General features: G+C 38.2%; 1 protein-coding gene across 4 annotated transcripts in view; it reads left to right on the top strand.

Annotated features, from left to right (window-relative positions):
• SLC38A6 (solute carrier family 38 member 6) overlaps nt 1-17892 on the top strand; it is a 72292-nt gene that overhangs the window by 53253 nt on the left and 1147 nt on the right. For 2 of the 4 annotated variants that reach the window (XM_029950561.1, XM_029950559.1), the window contains exons 13-16: nt 3995-4119; nt 5282-5426; nt 5551-5645; nt 5822-5924. In XM_029950561.1, coding sequence (XP_029806421.1) covers nt 3995-4119; nt 5282-5426; nt 5551-5645; nt 5822-5902 — 446 coding nt within the window. In that variant the 3' untranslated portion in view covers nt 5903-5924. Of the gene's footprint in view, nt 1-3994; nt 4120-5281; nt 5427-5550; nt 5646-5821; nt 5925-17892 lie in introns of those variants that run through there. The other 2 variants (XM_029950560.1, XM_029950562.1) reach the window with 2 other exon arrangements.

The raw sequence follows: 17892 nt of genomic DNA, 5'->3' as shown, positions 1-17892 counted from the left end.
AATCTTGCCACAAAAAAAAAAAAAATCACTGGCACAATACTACTGTATTTAGGAGTCATCAATATTGAGAAAAAGTCCAAAAAATAGACCACCTTCTCCTCTTTATGGATCAGTTGCTATCTGGAAGAAGCCTCAAATGGTCTGCCAGTCTCCAGGATAGCTGAGGAATAGTTACATAAATTACCATGAAATGCTGTATTAAATTGTCAGAAAGCTTAGATCGAAGGGAAAGTGGAGGAAGGATGGATGCTAATACATTTATTGAGCTACCATTTACTGTGTGTCAGGTATTTTATATATATTGCTTAACTTAATCCTTAGAACAACTCAACGAGGTATAGGTTCACATAGCTTGAGCAATTTGGCCAGATACCTGCAGCTAATGAATGATGCGTTGGTATTTGAATCTAATTCTGACTGTCTCCAAAGGTAGTGCTTTCATTACAAGGTTCCCTCCTCAGGACTTATGCTAGAGAACCCAGATTTCCTTCATCCCAAGTTTTTGTCAATGAGCTTTTGGAAGAACCTGGCTCACTTAAGCTCCAGACATATCTATATATCTCTGTCTACTTACCTACTGATCTACCAATCTATTGTTCCATGAACACAGAGGTGAAACATTTTCATTATGTAAATGAAATATTTCCTAAGTAGGGATTGTCCTTGTTATCAGGTAAAGCGGTTATATTGTGTCTGACTTAATACACCACAAATTCTTCAGACTGTCCACATTTTATCTAATGAAGAAGTATACATCTAAGAAAAATCTTATCATAGGTACGTGATAGATAGAAAGAATGATATAAAAGTAATTCCTTCTCCAAAGACAAAAGAAGATTCAGATATTGATTTTTCTGTTCACAGTAGCTTTTGGGGGGTTGTTAATCATAACTAAGGAACATCTTTTATGGTATATTTCTGTCAAGATAACAGTAGCTCTGTCTTATGGAGAGAAATTACTAACTGAGCAATTATCAGAAGGGCTAGTCACAAGGTAAGGCCTTCAACTCTTTTGTAAATGAGCAACTGAAGCCCAAAAAAATGAAGTGAATCATTACACTATTAGTAGCATGTATCCTGAACACTCATCCCGTGATCTCTCTGCTACTGTGGTAATTTTTATCAACTTCGGATGGTTTGACAATGTGTGTTACACAAGACAGCCTTCTGACTTAATAGCATATATGACTTGCAGAGATCACCATCAGATTCTTACTAAGATTTATAGAGATTTGTTTGAATTCAGAGAAGTGTGTTGTGCTCTATCCCTCACATATGTTAAGGCTCAGCTAAGAACACAGAATTGACTGGCTCAGAAGAAATGTTTTCATCCTGGAAAGTAGAAAGTGAATATATAACAGATATTTTGAATTCGTAATAAATCTAGCTCTTCTGGCTTCTGGAGCTGCTTGGGATCCTTTTATCCAGCGCTCCCAAGGCCGAGTTAATATCTGAGTTTTCTCAGATTACAGAGACCTATAAGTATGTACCTAGATTAATAATATTGGCTCTTTACAGATGTTAAAGCATTGTAAGTTGAGGAAGGACAAGTGTTCCTCTGGAGAGCCAGCCCAGTGCCCAAGTGTTACATAATAACCAGACCATTTTAAAAGTCTACAAAATTCTTAAGTAGTGTTAATAGCTCATTTTCATGATTCAGAAAGTAGAAATAAAATAGTTTGCCATGTATTTTCAAAGACACACAAATATTTCAGATTTGGAAATAGAATCCAGCTTTCCTGGCCCTTCTGTTCTTTTTTAAAATTTTTTTAATGTTTTTTATTTATTTTTGAGAGACAGAGAGAGATAGTGTGGGCAGGGAAGGGTCAGAGAGAGAGGGAGATACAGAATCTGAAGCAGGCTCCACGCTCTGAGCTAGCTGTCAGCACAGAGCCCGACGCGGGGCTCAAACCAACATACCATGAGATCATGACTTGAGCGGAAGCCTGACGTTTAACTGACTGAGCGACCCAGGTGCTTCTCCTGGCTCTTCTTAATCTCTTACTTAGCCCATTAATCTCCCATCATGTAAACTAGTTCTTTGAGGCTTTAGACAATTGGTTTCTCTCCCTTTTCCATTATCACTAGTCTAGTTCAAATTCTCATTAGTTCTCAGTGATTATGACAGTAACCTTCTAACTCGTACTTCAGTTTGGGGTATCTTTTCCTTCCTGCTTAGTTCAGATCATAATACACAAATCTTCAGAAGTCACTGCGTCTCTCTAGCCCACCATATTGAATACAAACCTTATGGACAGCTCTGTTACTGAGTCTTAAGTGCATTTCTGGCCTTATCACCCAATACTGTCTCTACACCACATCCTGTGTCAGCCATTGTAAGTACTTACTACCACTGGACTGCTCATTTTCTCAGATGCATATCCTCTGTGCTACTTCAGGGCTTCTGCTTGTGTTCTTACTTCTTCCTCTGAGAATCTCTTTCTCCACCCATGCATTAACTCATTTATGGCTCTCAGTAACTCCACATGTCAAAATATTATTGTCCCACTTTACAGATAGAAGAACCAAGAGATTCAGAGAAGTTAAGTTGCTAGTAAGTAGAGGAATTTGAACATTAGTCTGTGTAGTCCCAGAGTACAGAACCCTCTACCTTCCTACTCTTCACTATATCATGATGACTCTCCCCACACCTCCCTCCTTCTTCATCCCAAAGTCAAAGTACCTTTCCCTACTCACAAGCACTCTTTGTTTATTACTGCCACTCATGCACATATCTGTATTTATACTATATGTGTATACGTTCATTTTACGGCTCCTTCAAATATTAAGTTCTTTGAAAACAGAGGTGTGTTTTTTATTTCCTCCAAAACATCTCTTTGAAAACATACTACTCTCCAATTAAAAAAAGCACCATTCGGGGTACCTGGGTGGCTCAGTTGGTTAAGGAGCCAACTTCAGCTCAGGTAATGGCCTCACAGTTCGTGAGTTTGAGCCCCGCGTCTGGCTCTGGGCTGACAGCTCAGAGCCTGGAGCCTGCTTCAGACTCTGTATCTCCCTCTCTGTCTGCGCCTCCCCCACTTGTGCTCCGTCTTTCTCTTAAAAAGTAAACGTCTAAAAAAGTTAAAAAGCACCATTATATTTTGGGGCACCTGAGTGGCTCCGTTGGTTAAGCATCCAACTCTTGATCTCAACTCAGGTCTTGATCTCAGGGTCATGAGTTCAAGCTCTGCATAGGGCCCCACCATGGGCATGAAGCCTACTTAAAAATAAAAGGTAGTATTCTAAGTACCAACTGATCTTTCACTGTAAGGCAGGACATGGAGCATTCTTGAGAATGCCCACTCTTCATACCCCTCTTCTGATGGGGGGTGCAGAAGACATTGGGAAAATGGAAGACTGACATGGAACAAAACATAGCATGTACAAATTCTGTCACTGACTACCACTGGCTTGCTGGCCATTTCCCTACAACTACATTTTCTTATGAGAGAGGAACTTACAGGTGAAATGTTGATGAAGCAGACAATATGCACAGAAGTGTAAGATTCTCATAAACATTGTGGTATTGAGGAAAAGGTATTGGCTTTGGCACCGAAAACGTGGGTATATAGCTCTTCAAACTCCACCTCTTTGTGCTGTGTGATCTTGGGCAAGTCAATTAATATTTTCCAGCCTAGCTACCCTCCTAACTGTTACACAAGGGTATGCATGGTACACTTTCAGTGATACGTGTGAAAACATCTTACAAAATAAATGTTCAAAACTTTTGGATTATGGAAAAGTTCTCAAGATATATATATTTTTTTCATGGTCATAATTTTATAAGTTCTGCTGATTTCTAGTTTAATTAAAAGAAAAGATTGTAACTTTAGAGAAGATATTTAACTATTATCTCTGTATTTCAAAAGATAGGGGAAAGGCCAGAGATGTATTTGGTACTGGGAATCCAAAATTTGTGAAGATCCATTTTGTGCAAAGTGAAATAATTTTGCTGTTATTGACATCTTAGTAGTTTATAATGTTTAATTTACAGACAAAGTGGCATCAGAATTACTGCAAGGTTATAGCAAGTACTTGCCACATGATGTTGTTGTCATGGTTGTGAAGTTATGCATACTGTTTGCTGTGCTTTTGACGGTCCCTCTAATCCACTTCCCTGTAAGTACTCTTAACGGTCTTGTTGGATAATGTAGCAGCTCCCTGATATGACAATGCTAATTCTTTGCAGACTAGAATGTTTGAATCACATCTAGGCTTGTATATCTTATTCATTAGTCCAGTAATTGATCAAAGACCTCATACTTGCATATGGCCCTGTGAAGGCACAAAAATAACACTGAACCACTAAGCTAATTTGTGCTTTCTGAGATTTAGTTTAGATTTACGCTCTCCCACAGCATTGTTTCCAATTTAGAAACTATGGTTCTTCTAAAGTTTGGGGTTTCCCCCCTCCTTTAATTCTGTATTCTGTTTTCAAAAGAATGTGCATGAAGAAGCAAAAGTCAAGTCAGCAAAAATAAGCTTGTTCTGGTTTATTGTAGATTTATTTTCACATAGACATTCTAATTTAATCTTAGTCAAAATACTGTGTTTGCTCGAGAATTATAATTAAGGGGCAGAACAGATCTTCATTCTGTATTTAGTTGCCATATGTAAGAATCTTAAGAATTTCTGAGAAAATAGAAACAGAGGCTTTAGGTATGAATGTTTCTGCATAAATGTCTTGAATCCCTCAACAGCGAGTTCCTGAAGAACTGGGTCTTCAAGATTTTTGGCTCACTCCCTGCATGGACTACCCTGCCATGCAGTGGCCTGGCGGGTAACCATTTGCGGGGTGTGACTGCCCGCTGCCCACCTCCTTGGCAGTGGAAGTGTCATAAACTAGTTTTCATATTCACATGCTATGAAACAGATCGTATAAAATAAAATGGTAGACGATCTTTCTTTCCCCTAGCATATTTCTTTTTTCTGTTTCAAACTTTTTGTTGTTCTCTCTGAATTTAATGAAAATGATTCTCTGAGATTTTATCATGCAGTGTTATTGTTGGTCATTTTGAAAATTATGCAACCTAAAGAAATTGAACGTGAACATTGCTTCAAGAATTAAAGCAGAATAATTTTTATTAAGCTCATTCAGAAAGGTATATTTCTTACTTGATTTGTCCTCAACACTTTATAATAATAGTTTATACTGTATTTTTTTTTTAATCTAAATGGTGTAGGGGGCGTGGATGCTCTGGTCACTGTGCTGTGCCTAAGCAAGTATTTTGACTTTGACACTTTCTCTTTACTTAAATCTGTTTCTTTTTCTGTTACACAGACAAGAAAAGCTTTCATGATGATGTTTTTCTCCAATTTTCCATTCTCTTGGATTCGCCACTCTTTGATCACTCTCGCACTCAATATTATCATTGTTTTACTTGCAATGTATGTCCCTGACATTAGGAATGTATTTGGTGTAGTTGGTAAGTTTTCTATTTTTAAAAAGCTATGTCACAAAATAGATAAAAATTGTCATCCAGCCTGGCCTCTGATGCCGGCAACATCCTCTAATATCCGCTTTGTTTTCCTCTTTCCTCTCACTTAAAGGGTCCAGTACATCAACGTGTTTGATTTTTGTATTCCCAGGACTATTTTATCTAAAACTTAGCAGAGAGGATTTTCTCTCATGGAAAAAACTTGGGGTAGGTTAGCTTTTATTTCTTTTAAGAATTCTATTATAAAAAATAATTTGTCATTTTATACCTGAGTATTTGATCTCCGTCAAGGAAGTTCATGTATTTTGTACTATAACATACATTAGGAGAAGGTGGAGGTTTAAAATACTCTAATTGTTCTTTATCTCTTTTCCCCCCCACAGGCCTTTCTTTTGCTCATCTTTGGAATTTTGGTTGGGAATTTTAGTTTAGCACTAATCATTTTTAATTGGATTAATAAATGAAAGAAATATTTTTTCCCACTTATTACAAAGAATAATTTACCTCAATATGCAAGAAGGAATAATTCTGGAAAGCACCTTAGATAAATCCTTTTTATATGGGTAAACATTTTTATAAATGTTATTTACAGAAAAGCAGAACAAAATGGGGATAGGTAGGGGAAAGTGGGTTTATAGCAGTTTTAATTAAAATAATATGCAAAATGCTCTTTGATATATTAGGTGAATCTTTGTGGTTTCTTAAAAAATTAATAGCCTTTATTTTTTAGGGTAGATTTAATGTTTGTAGAGTGTTGAGCAGAAGGTACAGAGTTCTCACATGTCCCCTGACTCCCAGTGCACCCATAGTTTCCCATATTATTGAAATCTTGCATTCGTGTGGTACATTTGTTATACTTGATGAGCCAATGTTGATACAGTATTTACAATTTTTTTAAGTTTATTCATTTTGAGAGAGAGAGAGAGAGAGAGAGAGAGAGAGAGAGAGAGAGAGAGAAAATACCAAGCAGGCTCCACACTGGTGCACAGAGCCTGACACAGGGCTGGAACTCATCAACCGGGAGATCAAGACCTGAGCCAACATCAAGAGTCGGAGGCTTAACCAACTGAGCCACCCAGGCACCCCTTGATACAGTATCATTTACTAAAGTACACACTTTGCCTGAGAGTTCCCTGGTGATGCAAGCATTGGCAACCATTGATCTTTTGATGGACTTCATAAAAACTGAGCCTTTTCCCTGTGATCCTTTTCTAGAATGTCTATAGTTGAAATTATATTATCTAACCTTTCAGGCTGGCTCTTTCACTTAACAAAATGCAGTTAAGTTTCCTCCCTGCATTTTCATATAGCTCCTTTCTTTTTATGATTAATAAGATTCCATTGTATGGATGTGCCAGTTTGTTTTATCATTTACCTGTTGAAGAACCTCTTCCTAGTGCTCAAAAATGAATAAATGTGCACAGGTTTTTGTGTGGATAGAAGTTTCAGCTTATTTGCCTTAATACCAAAGAGCACAATTGCTACATCATATGGTAAGAATATGTTTAGTCGTATAAGAAACTGCCAAACTGCCTTCCAAACTGGCTGTAATAGATTACATTTCTGACAGCAGTGAATGAGAGTTCCTGTTGTTCCATATCCTCGCCAGCATTTGGTGTTGTCAGTGGTTTGGATTTTTGCCATACTAATGGGTGTATAGTTATATCTCATTACTCCAATTTGCATTTCCCTAATGACACATGATGTGGAACATCTTTTCATATGCTTATTTGCCATCTATATTTTCTTGGGTGAGGTTTGGATCTTTTGCCCATTTTTTAAATTGGTGTATTTTCTCATTGTTGACTTTTAAGCATTCATTGTATATTTTAGATGCCAGTCCTTTATCAGATAATGTGTTTTGCAAAAATTCTCTCCTAATCGGTGGCAACTTGCCTTCTCATCTCTTAACAGTGTTTATCACAGGCAGAAGTTTTTAGTGTTATTCAGTGTACTGAGTCAAACTTTCATTTGTTTGTTTTCTAAGAAATCAGTGTATTGGGTTTATATCCAAAATTGAATCTTAGCTGTGGGCTAATGTTGTCATCATCAATCCCTAATAACGAAACTGTGGGATTATTTCATTTGGTATTTTGCCCTGCCTCCCAATCTTCTCTAAGAAACGTTTGTGATTTTCCTTTTGTTCATTATGACAGAGCTGTGATGATTGGCTGTGGAAGGTCTCTGAGCTCTCTCTTTTGTCGCTAAGACACGTGACTTTCTTGTTGGCAAACAGAGACAAATAGTGATGATTTATATTCAGTTTTGTGCAGAGGTTATGAATCATTGTTTCCCATTGATGTGGTTTACTTCTGGTTGGAAAGCGGAAGCTAGATTTCTCCTCCCCATGAGTGTTCTATGTGAAAGGCACCTTGTTTGCAGCCTACCAAAGCCAGGGTGTATCAGTGAAAATGTAATTCTACCCCTGTGCGCAGGTAAAGTAGGGGATTGCATGCAAAGCACCAATTTGCATGAATGGAAATAGGCACCTTTGCAGGTGCCCCTTTGCTTCCCACTTAGGAAATGGGCTGAAAAATTGACAACCGAGCTTTCTTTCTGAGTTAAGATAGTTCTTGGCAACTTTGGATCAGCATAGTATAATGGAAAAAGTCCGAGTTTGGGAGTTAGAAAGACTTAGATGCAAATCTCAGTGAGTGTAGGCAAAGTACTTAACCTCTCCAAGCCTCCACTTTCATACAGGTATTAAGTGGAGTTAATACCAATTATAGAGGGTTGTGTTGAGAGGATTAAATGATCCTGTATAAATTAGGTGCAGACCACAACAGGCTCTTAGATCAGATATTTATCCCCTTTTCCCCATCCTTTCATCTGGACCAGTAAAATAAATTTGCTTTCAATCAGAGACAGGGAATTTCTTCATCTTCCATCTTGTACAACTAATATGTTTAGAATCTTTCTCTAACCTTCACTCACAGGGGAGCCGGCCCCGTGGGCACTCTTTTTAGTGTTTTCCCACAGTTCTGCCCCAGCCGTGCTGTCTACTAATGTCTTCCTGAAACTGGGCACTTAGCATGGTCCCAGGGGCACAGCCAGATATGGCTTCCCCTGTGGCTTTAGGTCAGCCAGAGCCCATCAATCTGATAAGCTAATTCTTGTACTCTCTTTTTCTGTTTATGAAATTATAGATCCAAACACAAATAGGTGTTCAGCTGCTTACATAAATCTAATTCCAGTAACACCAAAATAACCCTAAATCTGCAACAGATGCAAGGACGCCCTGTGGGGCAAATGTTAAGTGTGATGACAGCTGGGCACCAGTTAATCCATTTGTCACCTGCTCATGGGATCGGGTCATGAGAGGCTTGGCAAAGGAATAAGTAACCTACTGAACATAAAACGTAGTTAATACCAAGAGATAATATTTGTAGAAGTGTTTTTCTTTTATTTCATTTCACTATTCTGCCTTGTCTGGTTGCATGTTTGGAGTCACAGCTTTCTATGAGTTTGGAGGAAGCTAATAAGACGGCAGGTAAGAGCAGTGCTCCCTTCACCAGAATTACCAAAAACCCTTGTTCAAGTACTCCGCAGCATTTTCCCTGGGAAATATAGGCCCTCGAATTATGGGCTTAATGTTCATAATTTATTAGGTAAGAACTATTTAAAATAAAACTAGGTAAAGCACAGAATATATACTTTTTTAACACTTGGAGACTTGTTTGCTAAATTAAAAAACGAAGTGCTGAGAATATAAATTACTTTCGTATGTTGAAGGTGAATGTTTAAATTGTACCTTTTTTTTTAACGGAATGTTTACTCATGAGCTTAGCATTTAAATGGTTAAAACAAGCCTTTGAAGTTAACACTCCATTAAGATGAATGGGGGTAATTCACACCTCTGCTGGTGCTGTATTATTTCAGTCTGGCTGCGGAGAAAACAAGACCGGAGTAGGTTGATTTACTGTGTGAAGGCCCTTTAAACACCCAAGGTCTGGAAATCTTTGTGGGTTTTTTGTGCCTTTCCATCTAGAAGCAGAATCTGAAATTCAGCACAATCTGGGTATAGACCCGGTCTTGAAAAATACCATTCATTCTCTACTGTGGCAATTCCTAACTGGCATTTGATGGGTGTTACCAGAGCTGCCCAACCTCTCCAGCTTTGTTTGCGCCTTTGTTTCTTCTACAGTGACATTTTTAAACTTTAAGTTGACTACCCTGGTAAGTTCATAAATAGAAATACAGAAGCATACCATCCATTTCCAGGTGAACTTTACACATGCCTTCAAAGGGACTATCAGCTAGTCACTGGCCTTCATGTGCTTCTAAAAGCATTTTTACCTTTGCAAAATTGTATGTTCTATATTTGCCTATATAAACCTTTAAGAAATTTTTCTTCTCCCCCATTTGGGGGGGTGATCTTTGATGTAAGCAGAGATCAGTTGGGAAAGATTCATTTCTTTCTCCATGTGACCTTTGCACCACTACTATTCTGTATTTGAAATGTGTATCTCCCCCCCGCCCCCCAATTCGGGGAAGTGCTATAGCTATTTGACCCGGAAACAATTCATTTTAGAGCCTGGGAATAAGGTTAGGTGAACACAAATGAAATGGTGAGCACTGTATGAGATGTTAATGAATTTGGAAGATCTCTTTTTAAGGTAAACGGAGTTTTCTCTTCTCCGTTCTCACCCTGTGTATTTATGGGATCAGGTTACTAGATAATCTTGGGTAGCTGGGTTTGGGGTTAGTCTCTAGTGCTGACATTGCAGGTCAAGTAAATAGAGGTGGAAAATAGATGCTAGAAACAAAAGTACTTAAACAGTTAATTTTAACCTGATTTTCTTCTTGGCATGTTGACAGTACTCTGGCTGTTAGAATTAACCCTATTGAAAAAAAGACTTTTTGTCCTGCCAATTATTCTGCCAAAAGTTTAAGTGTCATAATTTTTGGTCTTAGTACTTCTCAAAATCTGTTACTGTACTGAAAAAATTTGTTTTTCTAGTTTAAACACAATTTATTTTTCTGCCATTATCCTCTTATGGTCTTCCCATAGTGCAAAGGGAAAAATAAGAAAACAAAATATTGGTGAAGGATGAGTACAGATATTGTGGATATGGTTTCCTCATTGCAACCACTCTTCCTGAACAATCTGATCTGTGTTTTTACTATCATGACCCACTGTCCTAGTTCACGAGGCCGTCCATCAAGAGGAGCACTTATGGGGAACAGGAAGGCTCATGTTGGCTGGTGGCCAGGTGGACAAGCGGGAGGAGTTTTTTTCAACTGTGGGACAAAGGAAAGGGGTGGAGAGGGAAATTGAGTTGCCAGGGGAGAAAAAGACAAGTGGATGAAAAGGCATTGTCATACGGGGTGGTATAAAGAACAAAGACCTGCAGAGAAATGTTTCTCACTTGTTTGAATGTATGTGTGTCATGTCTTCTACTGATCAGTGGACTAGTGCACAACAAGGCAAAGAGTCTGGCTAATTCGCTGAGCAAGTATTTCCTGAGCATGAAATACACACTAGGAGTTGCACTAGTCCTAAAGCTATGAAGTTAAATAAGACCCCTGAATTTATTGCCTGAAAAAAAGCTCAAATAAAACTTGGAATTTTCTGTTTGAACCCTTTCAAGATAGACCTGGTAACGAACTGCTTAATGCAAAGGAAAACATAGATCTAAGTCCTGGCCTTGGCAATTAGACGACAAACTGAAATAAAAGGCATCTAAATTGGCAGAGAAGTTGGCAAACTTTCACTTTTCGCAGATTACATGATACTCTACATGGAAAATCCAAAAGACCACCAAAAAATTGCTAGAACTAATACATGAATTCAGCAAAGTACAGGATATAAAATCAATGAACAGAAGTCAGTTGCATTTGTATACACCAATAATGAAGCAACAGAAAGAGATATCAAGGAAGCAATCCCATTTAAATTGCACCAAGAATAGTAAAACACCTAGGAATAAACCTAGCCAAAGAGGTAAAAGATCTGTATGCTGAAAACTATAGAAATCTTATGAAAGAAATTGAAGAAGACACAAAGAAATGGGAAAACATTTCATGCTCATGGATTGGAAGAAGAAATATTGTTAAAATGTTGATACTATCCAAAGCAATCTATACAAATGCAATCTCAATCAAAATAGTGCCAGCATTCTTCTCAGAGCTAGAACAAACAATTCTAACATTTGCATGTAACCACAAAAGACCCCGAATAACCGAAGTAATGTTCAAAAAGAAAACCAAACTGGAGGCATCACAATCCCAGACTTTAGCCTATATTACAAAGCTGTAACCATCAAGATAGTGTGGTATTGGTACAAAAACAGACACCTAGACCAGTGGAATAGAATAGAGAACCCAGAAATGGACCCACAAATGTATGGCCAACTAATCTTTGACAAAGCAGTAAAGATTATCCAATGAAAAAATGACAGTCTCTTTAGCAAATGGCACTGGGAGACTTGGACAGTCACATACCAAAGAATGAAATTGGACCACTTTCTTATACCATACACAAAAATAAATTCAAAGTGAAGGAAAGACCTAAATGTGAGACAGGAAACCATCAAAACCTTAGAGGAGAAAACAGGCAACAACCTCTTTGACCTCAGCCGCAGCAGCTTCTTACTTGACCCATCTCCAAAGGCAAGGAAAATAAAAGCAAATATGAACTGTTGGGATCCCATCAAGATTAAAAGCTTCTGCACAGCAAAGGAAACAATCAACAAAACTAAAAGGCAGCCCACAGAATGGAAGAAGATATTTGCAAATGACATAAAGGGTTAGTATCCAAAGTATATAAAGAAATTACCAAACTCAAAAACCAAAACCAAATCATTGAGTGAGGAAATTGGCAGAAGATATGAATAGACACTTTTCTGAAGAAGGCATCCACATAGCTAACAGACATTTGAAAAGATACTTAACATCACTCATCAGAGAAATACAAATCAAAACCGTATTAAGATACCATCTCACACTAGTCAGAGTAGCTAAAATTAACATCTCAGGAAACAACAGATGTTGGTGACGATGTGGAGAAAGGGGAATCTTCTTGCACTATTGGTGGGAATGCAAACTGGTATAGCCACTCAGGAAAACAGTGTCAAGATTCCTCCAAAATAAATAAATAAATAAATAAAAGAGTTACCCTATGACCCAGCAAGAGCACTATTAGGAATTTATCTAAAGGATATGGAGTGCTGATTTGTAGGGGCACATGTACCCAATGTTTATAGCAGCACTGTCAACAATAGCCAAATTATGAAAAGAGCCCAAATGTCTGTCAACTGATGAATGGATAAAGAAGATGTAGTGTGTATGTGTGCACGTGCACACACACACACACACACACACACACACACAGGAATACTATTCAGTGATGACAAAGAATGAAATCTTGCCATTTGTAACAATGTGGATGGAACTGGAGGGTATTATCCTAAGTGAAATAAGTCAGTCAGAGAAGACATATCCTATGTTTTCACTCATATGTGGAATTTGAGAAACTTAACAGAAGACCATGGCGGGGGGAGGAAAAATAAGTTACAAACAGAGAAGCAAACCATTAGAGATTCTTAATTGCAAAGAACAAATTGAAGTTTGATGGGGGTGGGGGCTTTGGGGAGGGGGAAATGGGTGATGGACAATGAGGAGGGTACTTGTTGGGATGAGCACTGAGTATTATAAGTGATGGATCATGAGAACCTATTCCTGAAGCCAAGACTATACTGTATACACTCTATGTTAGCTAACCTGACAAATTATTTTTTAAAAAAGGAAAACTGATCTGTATCTATAGTTTCATATATTTATAGGCAGATTTTAAATTTTTAATGTTTATTTATTTTTGAGAGAGAGAGCGTGAGCAGGGGAGGGGCAGAGAGAGAGAGAGGAAGAACAAAGAATCTGAAACACGTTCCAGACTCTGAGCTGTAAACACAGAATCTGACACTGGGCACAAACTCCCACACTGTGAGGTCATGACCTGAGCTGAAGTCAGAGGCTTAACCAACTGAGCCACCCAGGTGCACAGAGACTTCTTTTTCTTAAATAAAGATTCTGAAGTCCTATTTACCTGTGTTCAAATCCCAGCTCTGCCTCTTTTTGTCTAATTTTGGACAAGTTTCTTTAATCTCTTAAAGACTTTCATATTTGAAGACTAAATTTTCTTTCAACTAGGGGAAATACACCTTATTTCCTCAAGTTAGATAACACGATATTTGGGGAAAGTTTGAGTATGCTATTAAGCACTAAATTGAATATATGTAGTTTTATTACATGACTTCCTCAAAGCCCATTATCTCTTCTCTCTTCTCTACATTAGTCATCTAGTCAGCAGCCTGATCAGAAAATAGCATTCTAGAAATAATCCTGATCAATGCAACTTATTTTCACTACTGATGTATTCTTTCCCAGAAAAATAATTGTTGTAGTTTTGTAATAATGTCAATTCCTCTGATTTTACATCAGCTTTTTCACAATGACTTTACATTTTAGGCTTGTAAAGTATGTCATCAGTAAAAGCCTTAGGTCTTTTACTATTGATTTAAATTTTTTTAAGTATGAAGGAATATATATTATATACATAACACACACTTGTTATCTATATATGTAGATTAAATTTTGTCTTGTTAACTTTAGCACATTCTTCCAGCCATGGCAATCTTTTTCTTAAGTTTTGATTCCAGTGCATCATTGTCCCCTGCTTTTTGACATCCTACGTTATCCTGCCATTTCTTTGTCCCATTCACAGATAAAGATGTTCAGTAAGACAAGACTGCAAAGCCCAGCAGCCCACCACTAGACTTTTCTTCCAAGTTCTTACTAGTCCCCTTCTTGGGTAAAGTTGCCATCATCCTCTGGTGTCATCTAATGTACATTTCTTCAGTTTTCCTGGAAGTGTCTCCAAGTCAGTAGGTACAAGCTAAATTTGTACCTACTTCCCATGTGTCCAGTTGACCTGGGACATTTCTGCTTGGATGCTGCACAGTTACCTAAACTCAGCATATTCAAACCTATTCCCCTCCACAACTTTCTCCTGCAAGTGCCCCTCATGCTCGAATCTATCCTTCCAACCAGTTTTCTTGCTTTTATTCCTGTTACCAGTAATGCGTTTTCACACTGCGCCAAAGTGTTGTTCAAAAGTGTAAATCAGATCATGTCACTACTCTGCTTAATTCCTCCAATGGCCTCCCAACTCGTTGAGAGTGAAATCTGTGCCATGGCCCACATGGCTCTACTTGGTCTGTACCTACATATTTTCTCTGTGCTCGTCTCCCATCCCGTCGCACAGACTTTCTGTGCCTTGAATGTGCCATGGTTGTTCCCTCATGCTTACTGTTTTTCCTAGACAGACCATCTCTCTTCGAAGGCTCAGCTCCTCATCACTCAAGCCTCAGCTCAAGTACCCCAGCTTGGAGAAGTCTCCCCAACCACTTGAGGTCCACAGGCAGCCCCCAGCACACGGTCATGCTTGGTAGCTTCAGACCCAGTTAACAGGCCATCCCTAGAAGTCTTATATGTTGTCTGTGTCCACTAGACCACAAGTTTCTAAAGAACTGAGACTAGTCTGTCTTGTTCCTCACTAAACCCTTTGAGCTCGGTATGGTCCCTCGTACTTGGGAGGGACTTAATAAATATCTTTTGAATGAATGCATAAATCTAACAGACTATATATATCTTTTCACTCTTTACCTCCAATCTGTCAGCACATCAGTTCTCCCTTGGGCATGTCTCCTAGATGTGCTTTTATCCTGTCCCCAACCTCCTGTCAGTTCCCGAATCTTAGCCCTCATCTCTTTGTGCCTGGATTATTACAATTATGTTCAACCCATGCTGCTCCTTAAAATCACTCGGGGAGCTTTCAAAAGTGACAGTGTTCAGGCTCCGCCCCAAACCAGTTAAATCAGAATCTCTGGCAGAGACCTAGGCGTCAATATATATTTTTAAAGCTTCCCAGATGATTGCAATGGGCAACACTGGATTGCTGTGTCAGCCTTCTGCCAGTTGTCTGTCTTTTGGTTTATTTTGTCTGTCTTGTCCACTGATCTCCTTGGAATCCTGCTTTCATAATATGACTTCCCTGCTCAAGAGCCTACAGTGGCTCCCTACTGTCCACCACATTAATTCCACATACCCGTGCATCATCTACAAAACTAGTTCATCCTTTTCTCTTGTACCTACATTCTGCAATACTTTGAAACTGTCTCACTATCTGGCACTTGATTTGCCTTTCATTACCCTGCTTCTCCATGCTTACTTCCCATGTCCTCTCCCCATTCCAGCCTCTGCATACACACGCGGACACCCTGACTGCTCTCCTCTATCCAAAACTCCCCATTCCTCAAGGCCCGGCTCATGTTCCACCTGTGAATACTGCATCCTCCACTCCAACTTATCTCGTTATCTAGATAATTCTTCTGGTATGTGTCATTAGTACCGTACAATATATTTCCTATTTTTTTAACAAATTGCTTTGTGTTCTATTTTTCTATTGGTAATATTCAAATTTGATTGGTACAAATTCAAAATTTACAAAATTGCCTCCCTTCAATGTCTGTCCCAAACATCCATTTTTTCCTCATTGTAGCAACCACTCACGTATATTTGTCATCTTTGCAAATATATGTTAAGCCTAGTTAACTATGTATTTACATAAAACAAACATATACACAGACACAAATGTTGGCATACAACATGCAGTCCTCTACATTTTGACTTCTTTTTACTTAGAGACATTTAAAGATACATGTAGACATACCATTTCAATTGTAAAAAAAAAAAAACATGGAACAGGTAATCTGCTTTCTTAATAAACCTTTAAGTATACAATACTATTGTTAATTACATGCTTATTATTATACATACAGATGATCTCTAGAACTTTTTCATCTTGCATGACCAAAACTCTATGCCCATTGAACAAAACTCCTCACTTTCCCCTCCCCCTATCCCTGGCTACCATCGTTATATTTCTTCTTATATCAGTTTGACTGCTTTAGTGGAATCATGCAGTATTTGTACTTGGTGACTGGTTGGTTCACTTAGCATAGTGTCTTCAAGTTTCATGCATGTTGTGGTCTGTAGCAGGATTTCCCTCTCCGTTAAGGCTGCATAATACTCCATTGTATGCATGTACCACAAGTGATTTACCCATCTATTTGTGGACATTTAGATTGTTTCTGCCTCTTGGCTATTGTGGGTAATGCTGTAATAGGCATGCTAGTATGAATATCTCATTCAGTATTTTTGGATAAATACAAAGTGGAATTGCTGGATCATAGGGTAGTTCTATTTGTAATTTATGGAGGAACCTCTATACTGTTTCCCATAATACCTGTACTGTGTTATGTTCCCACCAATGCACAAGGGTTCCAATTTCTCCACATCTTCACTAGCATTTGTTGTTTTCTGATTTTTTTTTTTTAATAATGACCATCCTAACATCCTAATAATGAGGTGATTCTCATTGTGGCTTTGATTTGCATTTCCTTAACAGTGATGTTGAGCATATTTTCATGTATGCATTGGCCATTTGTATGTCTTTGGAGAAATGTCTATTCATGTCCTTTGCCCATTTTTAAGTAGAATTATTTCCTGTTTTTGTTATTAAGTTGTAGGAGTTCTTACACATTTTGGATGTTAACTCCTTATCAGATAGGATATGGTTTGTAAATACTCTCTCCCATTCCATGGGTGGGCACTTTACTGTTGTGACTGTTTCCTTTCTTGCGCAGAAACTTGTGAGTTTGATGTAGTCCCGCTTGTCTATTTTTGCTTCGACCTCATGTCTTAGAGATTATTCTGTATCAATACATATAAAGTTGCCTACATCTCTTTAACAGCTGCATAGTATTTTGTTAATGCACATACCACAATTTAACCAGTTTCCTGTCAATGCATATTTAGTTTTTTAAATTTTGCTGTTTTATATAATGCTTAGTTATTATCTTTATGCATACATCATGCAGCACTCATATGAGCACTCATATCCATTTAACTGGAATTCTGAGTCAAAAGGTATGCACATTTCTAATTTTGGTAGGTATTACTCAGTTGCTCTCCATTAAAGGTTTTACTAAGTTACACTTTCACCAACAATGTAATAATTGCTCTTTAAATTTTGTGATGTTATTTAGCTTGTCACAGCTTTTAAGCACCTTCTCTCCCCAACTCAGTTGTAATCAACCCCCAAACAAACCATGTTCACCACCTAACGCATCGGCGTGTACACACACCTAGTACCATAAGTTCACTTAATTGTTGCTCAGTAAATATTTGTTAAATGTTACGTCATTGTGTGTTCAGGGAGTTTCCTTATGGCTTTAATGAATGCCATGAGAACGTTGTGCCCTTTACGTGTGTGCTCTTCCCAGGAGAGGAGGTGGCCTGTGTGTGACGTGCTGAGGAGCGGTGCCGTCCGCTGTGACTGCTCTTCCAGGATTCTGTTATCATTGTTTAGGTCAGCCTGTCCTCGGATCTATTA

Source organism: Suricata suricatta, chromosome 9 (assembly GCF_006229205.1).
Source record: "Suricata suricatta isolate VVHF042 chromosome 9, meerkat_22Aug2017_6uvM2_HiC, whole genome shotgun sequence".
Taxonomy (NCBI): domain Eukaryota; kingdom Metazoa; phylum Chordata; class Mammalia; order Carnivora; family Herpestidae; genus Suricata; species Suricata suricatta.
The sequence above is the reverse complement of the archived record's forward strand: the minus strand, read 5'-3'. Positions and strand labels throughout refer to the sequence as shown.